The following is an 18,487-nucleotide window of genomic DNA, read 5'->3' on the forward strand; positions in this document are numbered from 1 at the left end:
ATAGGTCGACATGCTCATTAGGTCGACATGTACTAGGTTGACAGGTCAAAAGGTCGACATTAGGTTTGTTTGTTTTAAATCATTTTTTGGATTTTTTTCATTCTTAACGATGCACGTGGACTATGATTGGAATGGTAACCTGTGCTGAGCGAAGCCAAGCGAGGGGACACAGTGCACTTATTGGGGTTCCCTGTCACTTTACGAAGAAAACGACGCCAAAACACTCAAAAAAAAAAACCTTGTCGACCTTTTGACCTGTTGACCTAGTACATGTCGACCTAATGACCATTTCAACCTCTTATCCCTGTCGACCTAATGCATGTCAACCTTCCATGGTCGACCTAATGACTGTCGACCTAAGTTGTGTCTATCCAATGACCCATACCCGCCTGGCCTACTGTAGCTTTAAGGTCACCATTTCCAATTGATCATGGAGGAAAGTGCTGTCCTGCAGTTTGGGCCTTTGTCCAGCACAGGTTGTTTCCATATTACCTAGGATATTTTTCCTATTTGGGATGTGGTGAGAGTCTCTCACTTTCTCCTATTTATGGTATTGCTCTCTGTGGATAGCTCAGCGACTTTAAGAAAGATGAATAGCACTGTAGTGTTTTCTAATGCATTGGAGATGATGGATGGGTGTAGATGGTGAGAAGACAACAGTAAACAGTGTTTAGTTTATGGAACGGTCTACTCCAGCATTGTGCCCTCTACACCCCTGGGTTACCAGTGTCCCCCAGATGGATTCAGAGAAATGGATTTAAGGAGTACCAAGAACTTTTTTTTTTTTTTTACCACACCTATGATCTTATGTGTTCTTTAATTACTTTAATCTATTTACCAGGACATTTATAGACCCAGCATCTGCTGCTCTGAACCTACAAGCCTCACTCAGTCCTAGAAAATACACACATGTAAGCTAGAAATGTATAACATGTAATGTGGGGTACACTTTAACATTGAATCGACCGACCGACCAACCCATGTAGTGATTTTGGCAAGTATACACAAAACAATATTCTGTTTCTCATGGATATTGCAATTCCCTTTGCAAGCCTGGAGAGATGGCTGTATTGTTTTTTTCATGTGCTTTTAATGATTCCTAAATAAGTTTAGGGCGATATCCTATCAGCAGCAGTACTTTACCGCTGCCAATAGGTTCACAGGGGGCTATCCTATTAGCAGGGATGCCGGCATCCCTTTTACTGATGCTGGCATTTATCAGAGATTATGCGAGGCACCCAAAGCATAATCCGCAGTAAGGGGCTGCCGGAGTCGGGATAACACATGCGATCGGGCACAGTCTGAAAGGGGTCGAGCAAACCCAGTTTTTTAACTCTGGTAGCGAGCAGGGTTGGACACTTGTTCAACCTGGCTTGCGGTGCGGTGTGCACGGGCAGGGTGGGTCAATGCGACCCAGCACCTGTCCTCTCCAGTACCACCTCCGGACACGTCGGCAGTGACGTGACCAACCCGGCATATTGCCTCTTTGGGCCACCAGTCTTGAAGGCGTCTCGATGAGTAGCACCCGGGAAGGACACGTGTACAAATCCTGGGTGCGGCTCTGTAAATGTGGTCTGAAAGCGGTATTACTGACCTCTAACTTCTACCTTGTAACACCATAATCTCTATCGGATAAAGTCAATTTGTTATTGGGATCTATTCACATTTACATATATTTATTCTATTCCTGGCAGATGGAGGTAACAGCAGGAATATGTCGGAAGAATATCTCATTTTATCTCCAGACTTTAAAATAGAAGAGAACATCACACAGGATGATCCAGGAGAAAACCCCTTTACCCCAATTACACATCCAGTACCGCTCAGTGCCGATATGTCATCTGATCCCTCAAACCATGAGCAATGTCCTCCTGATAAATCAGATATTGCTACACATAGTACAGCTTTGAGAGTAGCCGCAATTGCTCCCTGTTCTGTAGATGGCCAATGTTTTACACAGGAAACAAAACTTATTACCCATCAGCCAGTTAAGGCCAGTGTGAAGTCATTTTCATGTTCTGAGTGTGGGAAATGTTTTCCATGTAAATCACATTTTGTTATGCATCAGAGATGTCACACAGGGGAGAAACCATTTTCATGCTCAAAGTGTGGGAGATGTTTTACACAGAAATCAAATCTTGTTAGACATGAGAGAAGTCACTCAGGGTCTGGGAATCATTTTACAGATAAAGCAATTCTTACACATGAGATGCTTAACACAAGGGAGAAGCCATTTCCGTGTGCTGAGTGTGGAAAATGTTTTACACATAAATGTACTCTTGTTTCACATCAGCAACTTCATACAGGTGAGAAGTTTCCGTGTGCAAACTGTGGGAAATCTTTTATGAAGAAATCCCACCTTGTTACACATCAGAGTTGTCACACAGGGGAGAAGCCATTTTTATGCTCAGAGTGTGGGAAATGTTTTACAAAGAAATCAAATCTAGTTAGACATGAGAGAAGTCACACAGGGGTGAAACCATTTCCATGTTCAGAGTGTGGGAAATGTTTTACATATAGATCAGCTCTTGTTTTACATCAGAGAAGTCACACAGGTGAAACTTTGTAAATTTGTAAACTTTGTATTTTCTCTAGAGAACACATCTTACATAGGGCCTAATTCACACCTGATTGCTGTGCTGCAAATTACACTGTCCTGCGATCAGACAGTCACCGCCCAGGTGGAGTGAAAATTTGCCCCGTGCAAGTGTGCGATTGCATGTGTAAACTGCGAAAATTCCCCTCAGTCAGCGGACAGCTGTTAAACCGTTCGCATCACACTCACCATCGAATGTTTTTCCCATTCTGAGCAGTGTGTGCAGTCTGTGCATAGCTCAATACTCACTCCTCCAGTGCGAAGGAATCAGGCTGATCGGGGCCGGAGCTGACGTCACACACCCGCCCTGAAAACGTTTGGGAACGCCTGCGTTTTTCCAGACACTCCCTGAAAATGGCAATTTACCACCCCTTCCTGTCAATCACCTTACGAACAGTCAAGCGATAGAAATTTTCGCACCATCCTGTCGCTGTTTGGCCATGTGCATTGCGGTGCATACACATACGCAGTAGTTCGATAATCGGCAGCTCTGTGAAAATGCACAGCAGTGATCAGGTCTGAAACGGGCCCATAGTATTTTTCCTGACAAGCACTTTTACAAAAAAAATTGTAACCATTACACAAATCTTTGAGCTGCTGCTGTTTGTATTACTGTTATAGTTTTGTGTTTTTGTTATTATTCTTCTTATCCATTTTGCCATATAATATCCATTGAGTGAATTGAAATGTAGTAACTTTGTAGCATGTATAGTAGTTTATAGAAATGGATCACCCAAATGTTATACAAGAGTCTATGAAGATATGAGGAACAGTGCTCAAGGAGGCAACGGGGTAATTTAGGTCCTATCTTGTAGGACCTAAGAAGTTCAAAAGTCTATGGCAGTGGTTCCCAAACTCAGTCCAAAATTCACCCAGTCCAGGTTTTAAGGATATTCATGTTTATCCACTTATCTGGCGTGGTCGTATCTTATGCGACCACACCAGGCTAAGCTTTTCCTGATGTGGTCGCATCTGAGGTGACTGTGTCAGAAGAGCCTCCTGGCAGCCAATTTTTCAGGATCTGCTGGGCTCATCCCACTCAGATGACCCCTGAGGTTGCTGTAGCATCTTCCCTATGTGTTCTGCAGCTGAGCTGTGTACAGGGGTATGGGACTCAGGGTGACAGTGTCTAAGTCGACACCGGAAATGGGTCGACACAGCCATTAGGTCGACTTGAACCAGGTCGACATGGAAAGGACGACATGAGGTTTTTATGGTTTTTTTGGTGTTGTTTTCTTCGTAAAGTGACGGGGAACCCTAATTAGTGCACCGTGTCCCCTTGCATGGCTCACTTCGCTCGCCATGCTTTGGGCAAGGTGCCACGCTGCGCTCGGCACAGGTTACCGTTCCCAGTTGTAGTCCACGTGGATTGTAAAGTATGAAAAAGTTCAAAAAATTAAGAAAAAAATTTGAAAAACTCATGTCGACTTTTTTCCCGTGTTGAAAATATTGCCTGTGTCGACCTAGAGTCCGAATACCGTGTACGGAAGGGGGTTCGGTCCTCTTGCAACCTGAGCTCGGGGATCAGGAAAGCTGCAGCTTAACTTTTCTACTCCGGCTACAGATACTGCCATAGGTCAGCTGCAATGGGAAATTCCGCCAACCTGGGCTGCTGACTGCACTGCAGCAGCACCACCTCCCCCTGCCCTCTCCCAGCCAGCAGTAATTGTTAGTTTTTTTAAATTATTAAGGGGTCTATTCATGAAGCAGTGAAAACAGTGGAGAAGTTGCCCATGGCAACCAATCAGCTGCAACTTATAATTTTATAGAATGCACTTTAGAAATGTTACCTCAACACTGGTTGCCATGGGCAACTTCTCCACTCTTTTCACTGCTTCACCCCTAAATTATGTAAATAAACGATTTAACTCTTATTCTGTAAAAATAAGAATTTACTTACCGATAATTCTATTTCTCGTAGTCCGTAGTGGATGCTGGGAACTCCGTAAGGACCATGGGGAATAGCGGCTCCGCAGGAGACTGGGCACAAAAGAAAAGCTTTAGGACTACCTGGTGTGCACTGGCTCCTCCCCCTACGACCCTCCTCCAAGCCTCAGTTAGGATACTGTGCCCGGACGAGCGTACACAATAAGGAAGGATTTTGAATCCCGGGTAAGACTCATACCAGCCACACCAATCACACCGTACAACTTGTGATATGAACCCAGTTAACAGCATGATAACAGAGGAGCCTCTGGATAGATGGCTCACAACAACAATAACCCGAATTGTTAACAATAACTATGTACAAGTATTGCAGATAATCCGCACTTGGGATGGGCGCCCAGCATCCACTACGGACTACGAGAAATAGAATTATCTGTAAGTAAATTCTTATTTTCTCTGACGTCCTAGTGGATGCTGGGAACTCCGTAAGGACCATGGGGATTATACCAAAGCTCCCAAACGGGCGGGAGAGTGCGGATGACTCTGCAGCACCGAATGAGAGAACTCAAGGTCCTCCTCAGCCAGAGTGTCAAATTTGTAAAATTTTACAAAGGTATTTGACCCTGACCAAGTAGCAGCTCGGCAAAGTTGTAACGCCGAGACCCCTCGGGCAGCCGCCCAGGATGAGCCCACCTTCCTTGTGGAGTGGGCATTTACAGATTTTGGCTGTGGCAGGCCTGCCACAGAATGCGCAAGCTGAATTGTATTACAGATCCAGCGAGCAATGGTCTGCTTAGAAGCAGGAGCACCCAGCTTGTTGGGTGCGTACAGGATAAACAGCGAGTCAGATTTTCTGACTCCAGCCGTCCTGGAAACATATATTTCTCTGACGTCCTAGTGGATGCTGGGGACTCCGTCAGGACCATGGGGAATAGCGGCTCCGCAGGAGACAGGGCACAAAATTTAAAAGTTTGACCACTAGGTGGTGTGTACTGGCTCCTCCCCCTATGACCCTCCTCCAAGCCTCAGTTAGGTTTTTGTGCCCGTCCGAGCAGGGTGCAATCTAGGTGGCTCTCATAAAGAGCTGCTTAGAGTAAAAGTTTTGATAGTTTTATTATTTTCAGTGAGTCCTGCTGGCAACAGGCTCACTGCAACGAGGGACCTAGGGGAGAAGAAGTGAACTCACCTGCGTGCAGGATGGATTTGCTTCTTAGGCTACTGGACACTAGCTCCAGAGGGACGATCACAGGTACAGCCTGGATGGGTCACCGGAGCCGCGCCGCCGACCCCCTTGCAGATGCCGAAGTAAGAAGAGGTCCAGAAACCGGCGGCTGAAGGCTTTTCAGTCTTCATGAGGTAGCGCACAGCACTGCAGCTGTGCGCCATTGCGCTCAGGCACACTTCACACCGGCGGTCACTGAGGGTGCAGGGCGCTGGGGGGGGCGCCCTGGGCAGCAATGTTAATACCTTTCTGGCTAAAAAGAATACATCACATATAGTCCATGAGGCTATATGGATGTATTTCACCCCTGCCAGGTCTCAGAAAAACCGGGAGAAGAGCCCGCCGGAATAGGGGGCGGGGCCTATCTCCTCAGCACACAGCGCCATTTTCCTACACAGCTCCGCTGCTAGGAAGGCTCCCAGGCTCTCCCCTGCACTGCACTACAGAAACAGGGTAAAAAACAGAGAGGGGGGGCATTTTTTGGCGATATTATATATATTTAAGCAGCTATAAGGAAACAACACTTATATAAGGTTGTTCCTATATAATTATAGCGCTTTGGTGTGTGCTGGCAAACTCTCCCTCTGTCTCCCCAAAGGGCTAGTGGGGTCCTGTCTTCTATCAGAGCATTCCCTGTGTGTCTGCTGTGTGTCGGTACGTGTGTGTCGACATGTATGAGGACGATGTTGGTGTGGAGGCGGAGCAATTGCCGGTAATGGTGATGTCACCCCCTAGGGAGTCGACACCGGAATGGATGGCTTTGTTTATGGAATTACGTGATAATGTCAGCACGCTGCAAAAGTCGGTTGACGACATGAGACGACCGGCAAACCAGTTAGTACCTGTACAGGCGTCTCAAACACCGTCAGGGGCTGTAAAACGCCCTTTGCCTCAGTCGGTCGACCCAGACACGGACACCGAATCTAGTGTCGACGGTGAAGAAACGAACGTATTTTCCAGTAGGGCCACACGTTATATGATCACGGCAATGAAGGAGGCTTTGCATATCTCTGATACTGCAAGTACCACAAAAAGGGGTATTATGTGGGGTCTGAAAAAACTACCTGTAGTTTTTCCTGAATCAGAGGAATTGAATGACGTGTGTGATGAAGCGTGGGTTACCCCTGATAAAAAAAACTGCTAATTTCAAAGAAGTTATTGGCGTTATACCCTTTCCCGCCAGAGGTTAGGGCGCGCTGGGAAACACCCCCTAGGGTGGACAAGGCGCTCACACGTTTATCCAAACAAGTGGCGTTACCGTCTCCTGATACGGCCGCCCTCAAGGATCCAGCTGATAGGAGGCTGGAAAATACTCTAAAAAGTATATACACACATACTGGTGTTATACTGCGACCAGCAATCGCCTCAGCCTGGATGTGCAGTGCTGGGGTGGCTTGGTCGGATTCCCTGACTGAAAATATTGATACCCTGGATAGGGACAGTATTTTATTGACTATAGAGCAATTAAAGGATGCATTCCTTTATATGCGAGATGCACAGAGGGATATCTGCACTCTGGCATCAAGAGTAAGTGCGATGTCCATATCTGCCAGAAGAAGTCTATGGACACGACAGTGGTCAGGCGATGCGGATTCCAATATTTGCCCCGAGGCAAAGGAAAGGGTAAGAGACTGCAGCAAGCAGCCCCTTCCCAGGAGCAGAAGTCCTCCCCGGCTTCTGCAAAGGCCTCAGCATGACGCTGGGACCTTACAAGCGGACTCAGGGGCGGTGGGGGGTCGCCTCAAGAATTTCAGCGCACAGTGGGCTCACTCGCAGGTGGACCCCTGGATCCTGCAGGTAGTATCTCAGGGTTACAGGTTGGAATTCGAGAAGTCTCCCCCTCGCCGGTTCCTAAAATCTGCTTTGCCAACGTCTCCCTCAGACAGGGCGACGGTATTGGAAGCCATTCACAAGCTGTATTCTCAGCAGGTGATAATCAAGGTACCCCTTCTACAACAGGGAAAGGGGTATTACTCCACGCTATTTGTGGTACCGAAGCCGGACGGCTCGGTAAGACCTATTCTAAATCTGAAATCTCTGAACCTGTACATACAAAAATTCAAGTTCAAGATGGAGTCACTCAGAGCAGTGATAGCGAATCTGGAAGAAGGGGATTTTATGGTGTCCTTGGACATCAAGGATGCTTACCTTCATGTCCCAATTTGCCCTTCACACCAAGGGTACCTCAGGTTCGTGGTACAAAACTGTCATTATCAGTTTCAGACGCTGCCGTTTGGATTGTCCACGGCACCCAGGGTCTTTACCAAGGTAATGGCCGAAATGATGATCCTTCTTCGAAGAGAAGGCGTATTAATTATCCCTTACTTGGACGATCTCCTGATAAGGGCAAGATCCAGAGAACAGCTGGAGGTCGGAGTAGCACTAACTCAAGTAGTGCTCCAACAGCACGGGTGGATTCTGAATTTTCCAAAATCCCAACTGATCCCGACGACACGTCTGCTGTTCCTAGGGATGATTCTGGACACTGTTCAGAAAAAGGTATTTCTTCCGGAGGAGAAAGCCAGGGAGTTATCCGAACTCGTCAGGAACCTCCTAAAACCAGGGACAGTGTCTGTGCATCAATGCACAAGAGTCCTGGGAAAAATGGTGGCTTCTTACGAAGCGATTCCATTCGGCAGATTCCATGCACGAATTTTTCAGTGGGATCTGCTAGACAAATGGTCCGGATCGCATCTGCAGATGCATCAGCGGATAAAATTGTCGACAAGGACAAGGGTCTCTCTGCTATGGTGGTTGCAGAGTGCTCATCTGTTAGAGGGCCGCAGATTCGGCATACAGAACTGGGTCCTAGTGACCACGGATACCAGCCTGAGAGGCTGGGGAGCGGTCACACAAGGAAGAAACTTCCAGGGCGTGTGGTCAAGCCTGGAAACGTCTCTCACATAAATATACTGGAACTAAGAGCAATCTACAATGCTCTAAGCCTGGCAAAACCTCTGCTTCAGGGTCAGCCGGTGTTGATCCAGTCGGACAACATCACGGCAGTCGCCCACGTAAACAGACAGGGCGGCACAAGAAGCAGGAGGGCAATGGCAGAAGCTGCAAGGATTCTTCGCTGGGCGGAAAATCATGTGATAGCACTGTCAGCAGTGTTCATCCCGGGAGTGGACAACTGGGAAGCAGACTTCCTCAGCAGACACGATCTTCACCCGGGAGAGTGGGGACTTCATCCAGAAGTCTTCCACATGATTGTAGTCCATTGGGAAAGACCAATGGTGGACATGATGGCGTCCCGCCTCAACAAAAAACTGGACAGGTATTGCGCCAGGTCAAGAGACCCTCAGGCAATAGCTGTGGACGCTCTGGTAACACCATGGGTGTACCAGTCAGTGTATGTGTTCCCTCCTCTGCCTCTCATACCCAAGGTACTGAGAATTATACGGCAAAGGGGAGTAAGAACGATACTAGTGGCTCCGGACTGGCCAAGAAGGACTTGGTACCCGGAACTTCAGGAGATGCTCACGGAAGATCCGTGGCCTCTACCTCTAAGAAGGGATCTGCTTCAGCAGGGACCGTGTCTATTCCAAGACTTACCGCGGCTGCGTTTGACGGCATGGCGGTTGAACGCCGGATCCTAAGGGAAAAAGGCATTCCGGAAGAGGTCATCCCTACCCTGGTCAAAGCCAGGAAGGAGGTGACTGCACAACATTATCACCGCATTTGGAGAAAATATGTTGCATGGTGTGAGGCCAGGAAGGCCCCGACAGAGGAATTTCAACTGGGTCGATTCCTACGTTTCCTGCAAACAGGATTATCTATGGGCCTCAAATTAGGGTCCATTAAGGTTCAAATTTCGGCCCTGTCGATTTTCTTCCAGAAAGAATTGGCTTCAGTTCCTGAAGTCCAGACTTTTGTAAAAGGAGTACTACATATACAGCCCCCGGTTGTGCCCCCAGTGGCACCGTGGGATCTCAATGTAGTTTTGGATTTTCTCAAATCCCATTGGTTTGAGCCACTCAAATCGGTAGATTTTAAATATCTTACATGGAAAGTAACCATGCTACTGGCCCTGGCTTCAGCCAGGAGAGTGTCGGAATTGGTGGCTTTATCGTATAAAAGCCCATATCTGATTTTCCATTCGGACAGGGCAGAATTGAGGACGCGTCCTCATTTTCTGCCTAAGGTGGTATCAGCGTTTCACCTGAACCAGCCTATTGTGGTGCCTGCGGCTACTAGCGATTTGGAGGATTCCAAGTTGCTGGACGTTGTCAGAGCATTGAAAATATATATTTCAAGGACGGCTGGAGTCAGAAAATCTGACTCGCTGTTTATACTGTATGCACCCAACAAGCTGGGTGCTCCTGCTTCTAAGCAGACGATTGCTCGTTGGATTTGTAGCACAATTCAACTGGCACATTCTGTGGCAGGCCTGCCACAGCCTAAATCTGTCAATGCCCACTCCACAAGGAAGGTGGGCTCATCTTGGGCGGCTGCCCGAGGGGTCTCGGCATTACAACTCTGCCGAGCAGCTACGTGGTCAGGGGAGAACACGTTTGTAAAATTCTACAAATTTGATACCCTGGCTAAGGGGGACCTGGAGTTCTCTCATTCGGTGCTGCAGAGTCATCCGCACTCTCCCGCCCGTTTGGGAGCTTTGGTATAATCCCCATGGTCCTGACGGAGTCCCCAGCATCCACTAGGACGTCAGAGAAAATAAAAATTTACTCACCGGTAATTCTATTTCTCGTAGTCCGTAGTGGATGCTGGGCGCCCATCCCAAGTGCGGATTGTCTGCAATACTTGTACATGGTTATTGTTACAAAAAAATCGGGTTGTTTATTGTTGTGAGCCATCTTTTCAGAGGCTCCTACGTTATCATACTGTTAACTGGGTTCAGATCACAAGTTGTACGGTGTGATTGGTGTGGCTGGTATGAGTCTTACCCGGGATTCAAAATCCTTCCTTATTGTGTACGCTCGTCCGGGCACAGTATCCTAACTGAGGCTTGGAGGAGGGTCATAGGGGGAGGAGCCAGTACACACCACCTAGTGGTCAAACGTTTAAATTTTGTGCCCTGTCTCCTGCGGAGCCGCTATTCCCCATGGTCCTGACGTAGTCCCCAGCATCCACTACGGACTACGAGAAATAGAATTACCGGTGAGTAAATTCTTATTTTTCAGGGCCCTGACAACGTCTAGCAACTTGGAGTCCTCCAAGTCCCTAGTAGCCGCAGGCACCACAATAGGCTGGTTCAGGTGAAACGCTGACACCACCTTAGGGAGAAACTGAGGACGAGTCCTCAATTCCGCCCTGTCCGAATGGAAAATCAGATAAGGGCTTTTACAGGATAAAGCCGCCAATTCTGACACGCGCCTGGCCGAAGCCAGGGCCAACAGCATGACCACTTTCCATGTGAGATATTTTAAATCCACAGATTTAAGCGGTTCAAACCAATGTGATTTGAGGAACCCCAAAACTACATTGAGATCCCAAGGTGCCACTGGAGGCACAAAAGGAGGCTGTATATGCAGCACCCCCTTGACAAACGTCTGAACTTCAGGAACTGAAGCCAGTTCTTTCTGGAAGAAAATCGACAGGGCCGAAATCTGAACCTTAATGGATCCCAATTTGAGGCCCATAGACACTCCTGTTTGCAGGAAATGCAGGAATCGACCCAGTTGAAATTCCTCCGTTGGGGCCTTCCTGGCCTCGCACCACGCAACATATTTTCGCCAAATGCGGTGATAATGCTTTGCGGTTACATCCTTCCTGGCTTTGATCAGGGTAGGGATGACTTCCTCCGGAATGCCTTTTTCCTTCAGGATCCGGCGTTCAACCGCCATGCCGTCAAACGCAGCCGCGGTAAGTCTTGGAACAGACAGGGTCCTTGCTGGAGTAGGTCCCTTCTTAGAGGTAGAGGCCACGGGTCCTCTGTGAGCATCTCTTGAAGTTCCGGGTACCAAGTCCTTCTTGGCCAATCCGGAGCCACGAGTATAGTTCTTACTCCTCTCCGTCTTATAATTCTCAGTACCTTGGGTATGAGAGGCAGAGGAGGGAACACATACACTGACTGGTACACCCACGGTGTTACCAGAGCGTCCACACCTATTGCCTGAGGGTCCCTTGACCTGGCGCAATACCTGTCCAGTTTTTTGTTGAGGCGGGACGCCATCATGTCCACCTTTGGTTTTTCCCAACGGTTTACAATCATGTGGAAGACTTCTGGGTGAAGTCCCCACTCTCCCGGGTGGAGGTCGTGCCTGCTGAGGAAGTCTGCTTCCCAGTTGTCCACTCCCGGAATGAACACTGCTGACAGTGCTATCACATGATTTTCCGCCCAGCGAAGAATCCTTGCAGCTTCTGCCATTGCCCTCCTGCTTCTTGTGCCGCCCTGTCTGTTTACGTGGGGCGACTGCCGTGATGTTGTCCGACTGGATCAGCACCGGCTGACCCTGAAGCAGAGGTCTTGCTTGGCTTAGAGCATTGTAAATGGCCCTTAACTCCAGGATATTTTTGTGAAGTGATGTCTCCAGGCTTGACCACAAGCCCTAGAAATTTCTTCCCTGTGTGACTGCTCCCCAGCCTCGCAGGCTGGTATCTGTGGTCACCAGGACCCAGTCCTGAATGCCGAATCTGCGGCCCTCTAGAAGATGAGCACTCTGCAACCACCACAGGAGAGACACCCTTGTCCTTGGTGACAGGGTTATCCGCCGATGCATCTGAAGATGCGATCCGGACCATTTGTCCAGCAGGTCCCACTGGAATGTTCTTGCGTGGAATCTGCCGAATGGGATTGCTTCGTAAGAAGCCACCATTTTTCCCAGGACCCTTGTGCATTGATGCACTGAGACTTGGCCTGGTTTTAGGAGGTTTCTGACTAGCTCGGATAACTCCCTGGCTTTCTCCTCCGGGAGAAACACCTTTTTCTGGACTGTGTCCAGGATCATCCCTAGGAATAGAAGACGTGTCGTCGGGATCAGCTGCGATTTTGGGATATTGAGAATCCAACCGTGCTGCCGCAACACTACTTGAAATAGTGCTACCGCGACTACCAACTGTTCCCTGGATCTTGCCCTTATCAGGAGATCGTCCAAGTAAGGGATAATTAAAACTCCTTTCCTTCGGAGGAGTATCATCATTTCGGCCATTACTTTGGTAAAGACCCGGGGTGCCGTGGACAATCCAAACGGCAGCGTCTGAAACTGATCGTGGTAGTTCTGTACCACAAACCTGAGGTACCCTTGGTGAGAAGGGTAAATTGGGACATGGAGGTAAGCATCCTTGATGTCCAGAGACACCATATAATCCCCTTCTTCCAGGTTCGCAATCACCGCTCTGAGTGACTCCATCTTGAATTTGAACCTCTGTATGTAAGTGTTCAAGGATTTCAGATTTAAAATAGGTCTCACCGAGCCGTCCGGCTTCGGTAGCACAAACAGCGTGGAATAATACCCCTTTCCCTGTTGCAGGAGGGGTACCTTGATTATCACCTGCTGAGAATACAGCTTGTGAATTGCTTCCAATACCGCCTCCCTGTCGGAGGGAGACGTCGGTAAAGCAGACTTTAGGAAACGGCGAGGGAGAGACGTCTCGAATTCCAATTTGTACCCCTGAGATACCACCTGAAGGATCCAGGGGTCCACTTGTGAGTGAGCCCACTGCGCGCTGAAATTCTTGAGACGGGCCCCCACCGTGCCTGAGTCCGCTTGTAAAGCCCCAGCGTCATGCTGAGGACTTGGCAGAAGCTGGAGAGGGCTTCTGTTCCTGGGAACTGGCTGTTTGCTGCAGCCTTTTTCCTCTCCCTCTGCCACGGGGCAGAAATGAGGAGCCTTTTGCCCGCTTGCCCTTATGGGGCCGAAAAGGACTGCGCCTGATAATACGGCGTCTTCTTATGTTGAGAGGCTACCTGGGGTAAAAATGTGGATTTCCCAGCAGTTGCCGTGGCCACTAGGTCTGATAGACCTACCCCAAATAACTCCTCCCCTTTATAAGGCAATACTTCCATATGCCTTTTGGAATCCGCATCACCTGACCACTGCCGCGTCCATAACCCTCTTCTGGCAGAAATGGACAGCGCACTTACTCTTGATGCCAGTCGGCAAATATCCCTCTGTGCATCACGCATATATAAAAATGCATCTTTTAAATGCTCTATAGTCTGTAATATACTGTCCCTATCTAGGGTATCAATATTTTCAGTCAGGGAATCCGACCAAGCCACCCCAGCACTGCACATCCAGGCTGAGGCGATTGCTGGTCGCAGTATAACACCCGTGTGAGTGTATATACATTTTAGGATATTCTCCTGCTTTCTGTCAGCAGGTTCCTTAAGGGCGGCCGTATCAGGAGACGGTAGTGCCACCTGTTTAGACAAGCGTGTGAGCGCTTTATCCACCCTAGGGGGTGTTTCCCAACGTGCCCTATCCTCTGGCGGGAAGGGGTATGATGCCAATAACCTTTTAGGAATTATCAGTTTTTAATCGGGGGAAACCCACGCTTCATCACACACTTCATTTAATTCTTCAGATGCAGGAAAAACTACAAGTAGTTTTTTCTCACCAAACATAATACCCTTTTTAGTGGTACTTGTACTATCAGAAATGTGTAAAACATTTTTCATTGCCTCAATCATGTAACGTGTGGCCCTACTGGAAGTCACATTCGTCTCTTCATCGTCGACACTGGAGTTAGTATCCGTGTCGGCGTCTGTATCTGCCATCTGAGGTAACGGGCGTTTTAGAGCCCCTGATGGTCTTTGAGACGCCTGGACAGGCACAAGCTGAGTAGCCGGCTGTCTCATGTCATCAACCGTCTTTTGTAAAGAGCTGACACTGTCACGTAATTCCTTCCATAAGCCCATCCACTCAGGTGTCGACTCCCTAGGGGGTGATATCTCCATTACAGGCAATTGCTCCGCCTCCACATCATTTTCCTCCTCATACATGTCGACACAATCGTACCGACACACAGCACACATACAGGGAATGCTCTGATAGAGGACAGGACCCCACTAGCCCTTTGGGGAGACAGAGGGAGAGTATGCCAGCACACACCAGAGCGCTATATATATATACTGGGATAACACTATACAGAGTGTTTTTCCCCTTATAGCTGCTGTTTATATTATTACTGCGCCTAATTAGTGCCCCCCCTCTTGTTTTACCCTTTTCTGTAGTGCAGGACTGCAGGGGAGAGTCAGGGAGACGTCCTTCCAGCGGAGCTGTGAGGGAAAATGGCGCCCGTGTGCTGAGGAGATAGGCTCCGCCCCTTCTCGGCGGACTTTTCTCCCGCTTTTTTCTGGAATCTGGCAGGGGTTAATATACATCCATATAGCCCTGGGGGTTATATGTGATGTATTTTTGCCAGCCAAGGTGTTTTTATTGCTGCTCAGGGCGCCCCCCCCCCCCAGCGCCCTGCACCCATCAGTGACCGCAGTGTGAGGTGTGCATGAGGAGCAATGGCGCACAGCTGCAGTGCTGTGCGCTACCTTGTTGAAGACTGATGTCTTCTGCCGCCGATTTTCCGGACCTCTTCTTGCTTCTGGCTCTGTAAGGGGGCCGGCGGCGCGGCTCTGGGACCGGACTCCGAGGCTGGGCCTGTGTTCGGTCCCTCTGGAGCTAATGGTGTCCAGTAGCCTAAGAAGCCCAAGCTGGCTGCAAGCAGGCAGGTTCGCTTCTTCTCCCCTTAGTCCCTCGATGCAGTGAGCCTGTTGCCAGCAGGTCTCACTGAAAATAAAAAAACTAAAACTATCTTTTTTCTAAAGAGCTCAGGAGAGCCCCCTAGATTGCACCCTGCTCGGTCGGGCACAAAAATCTAACTGAGGCTTGGAGGAGGGTCATAGGGGGAGGAGCCAGTGCACACCAGGTAGTCCTAAAGCTTTTCTTTTGTGCCCAGACTCCTGCGGAGCCGCTATACCCCATGGTCCTTACGGAGTTCCCAGCATCCACTAGGACGTCAGATAAATTGTATTTAAAAAAAATTGCATATTTGTTTCTAAAACCTCTGAATTGGGTTTAAATAGCTCTACATTACTTGTATTTCTTTTTTTAAATTGACAATTTTGGGGACACTTTTTGGAAAAAATAACAGCTAATTTAGTGGTTAAGCGCTGGTCATTAGTACCTCAGTCATTTTGACTACCATCTGTGAACAAGCATGGCTATCCTGGCTCCCAGTTCCAACATGTTGCTAGAACTTTTGTTACCTTGATAGCTTTCTTCTCCTTCTGTATCCATTGTGCAGGTAGTAAGGTTTTCTAGCTTTACCTCTGATGGTAAATTTACTAAGGTGGGAGTTTTTTTTTTTTTTTTAGAACTGGTGATGTTGCCCATGGCAACCAATGAGATTCTATCTATTATCTTCTAGAAGCAGCTAGATAGATATTAAGTAGAATGTGATTGGTTGCTGTGAGCTACATCACCAGTTCTAAAAAACTCCCACCTTAGTAAATTTTCTCCTCAGCCTCAGGTTCATTTTATGCCAATCAAAACAAAATACCTCCAGTTGAAAATGTCGCCAAATAGCGCCCACAGTTCATATTATGCCACACAGATCAAGGTGCATCTAGTGCGTTTACTTAGTCTGAAAAAAGTTCCCAATTTCACAATATGTACTGTAGCTTTGTAGGAGGCAATTTCCAATATGTACTGTACATGTAAGATTAGTTTAAAATACAAATAATATTTCACAGTAAACCAGTTCTGTCACACAAGGTCTTGATCTTCAGATCCTTGTAAAGAAATGTAAATCTGAAGATAATATACCTACTTTGCTTTGCTTATAAATAGTGGGGGGGGGGGAAAGTTTGCTAAGAAAAATGTTTATCGGTGTGCATAGCCAGCTTTTGACATTAGAGTAAGTGAACATGGATAAATTATATTGGTGCCTGAATGTTTGTGACCCCCTCAGAATTTTTTATATTTCTGCTGAAATTTGGCCTAAAATTACCTCAGATTTTCACACGAGTCCTAAAAGTAGATAAAGAGAACCAAATCAAACAAATGAGACCAAAAAATTAGACGTGCTCATTTTTTTTATTGAGGAAATTAATCAATATCACATATCTGTGAGTGGCAAAAGTATGTAAGCCTTTAGGCTTAGCAGATATTTTGAAGGTGAAATAAGAGTCAGGTATTTTCAGTCTATGGGATGACAATCAATTGTGAGTTAACAGCCTGTCTTTTTAAAAGAACAGGGATCTATCAAATAAGCCTCCACCAATCAACAGTCAGACAGATTGTGTACAAATGGAGTAAATTCCTGACCATTATTACCCTCCCCAGGAGTGGTTGACCAAGAAAGATCATGATAAGAGCAAGGCGTCTAATAGTTTGCAATGCCAAAAAGGAACCCAAGGTAACCTCTAAGCAACTAAAGGCATCTCTCACATTAGCTAATATTAATGTTCATGAGTCCACCATCAGGAAGACACTAAACAACAACGGTGTGCATGGCAGGATTGCAGGGAGAAAGCCACTTCTCTCCAAAAAGAACATTGCTGCCCGTCTGCAGTTTGCTGAAGATCACGGGGACAAGCCAGAAGGGTATTGGAATAATGTTTTGTGGACAGATGAGTCCAAAATAAAGCTTTTAGGATTCAATTAGAAACATCAGAAAGGAGACCACTCATACCATCTGTGAAATATGGTGGTGTTGGTGGAATCATGGTTTGGGCCTGTTTTGCTGTATCTAGCCCAGGATGACTTGCTATCATTTATGGGACAATTAGTTCTGTATTACCAGAATATTCTAAAGGAAAATGTCAGGACATCTGTCCATGAGCTACATCTCAAGAGAACGTGGGTCATGCAGCAAGACAACGACCCAAAGCACACAAGTCACCAAAGAATGGTTAAAGAAGCATACATTTAAAGTTTTGGAATGGCCAAGTCTAAAGAGCTCTACACATTGGCCGATCCGCCGCCGAGCTGCCCGGCGGCGGAGGGGCAGTGACTGGGGGAGTGAAGTTTCTTCACATTCCCACCGTCACCCGGCTGCATTGAAGTGCAGGCAAATATGGACGAGATCCTCCATATTGGCCTGCATGTTCAGCCGACAGGGGACCAGCGATGAACGAGCGCAGGGCCGCGCATCGTTCATCGCTGGAGCCTCCACACTCAAAGATATGAACCATATCTCGTTCATTTATGAACGAGATCGTTCATATCTTTAACTGATGTCGGCCAGTGTGTAGGGCCTATGTCCTGACCTTAATCCAATCAAAATCTTGTGGAAGGACCTGAAGCGGTCAGTTCATGGGAGGAAACCCACCAACATAACAGAGTTGAAGCTGTTTTGTACAGTGGAATGAGGTAAAATTCCTGCAAGACAATGTTCAGGACTAATCAACAATTACATGCAATTATTGCTGTACAAAGGGGTCATACCAGATACTAAAAGCAAAGGTTCACATACTTTTGCCACTCACAGATATGTGATATTGGATCATTTTCCTCAATAAAAAAAAAAGCACGTCTAATTTTTTTGTCTAATTTGCTTGATTTTGTTCTCTTCTACTTTTAGGATTTTGTGAAAATCTGAGCTAGTTTTAGGCCAAATTTCGATAGAAATATAGAAAATTCTGAAAGGTTCACAAACTGAAGTACCACTGTAGGCTCCCCAGCAATAGGTGTTGATAATTACAATACACAGTATGGTTTCCAGGGGAGCACCATTTAAATAAATTAGGGTCCTACATCTCTGTTTCTAGGTCCCATCATAAATTGGCAACTATCATTGTAGCTGTTATGGCATCCCCATAGCATCTGTTCACCACTGAGGAGCGAGTTACAGGTGGCCGAGCCCTGTTGGAAGATATGGGA

The 18,487-nt window shown here is 47.4% G+C and overlaps 2 protein-coding genes across 2 annotated transcripts in view; one reads left to right on the forward strand and one right to left on the reverse strand.

Moving 5' to 3' along the window:
* Positions 1 to 4,543, forward strand: part of LOC135057061 (oocyte zinc finger protein XlCOF7.1-like) — a 56,451-nt gene extending 51,908 nt beyond the window's left edge. Inside the window, exon 7 of the mRNA XM_063962953.1 lies at positions 1,695 to 4,543. Coding sequence (XP_063819023.1) covers positions 1,695 to 2,569 — 875 coding nt within the window. The 3' untranslated portion in view covers positions 2,570 to 4,543. The remainder of the gene's footprint in view (positions 1 to 1,694) is intronic.
* The window catches only part of LOC135057187 (uncharacterized), an 826,406-nt gene that overhangs the window by 612,786 nt on the left and 195,133 nt on the right, over positions 1 to 18,487 (reverse strand).

The sequence above is a fragment of the Pseudophryne corroboree genome, chromosome 3 (assembly GCF_028390025.1).
Source record: "Pseudophryne corroboree isolate aPseCor3 chromosome 3, aPseCor3.hap2, whole genome shotgun sequence".
Lineage (NCBI taxonomy): Eukaryota > Metazoa > Chordata > Amphibia > Anura > Myobatrachidae > Pseudophryne > Pseudophryne corroboree.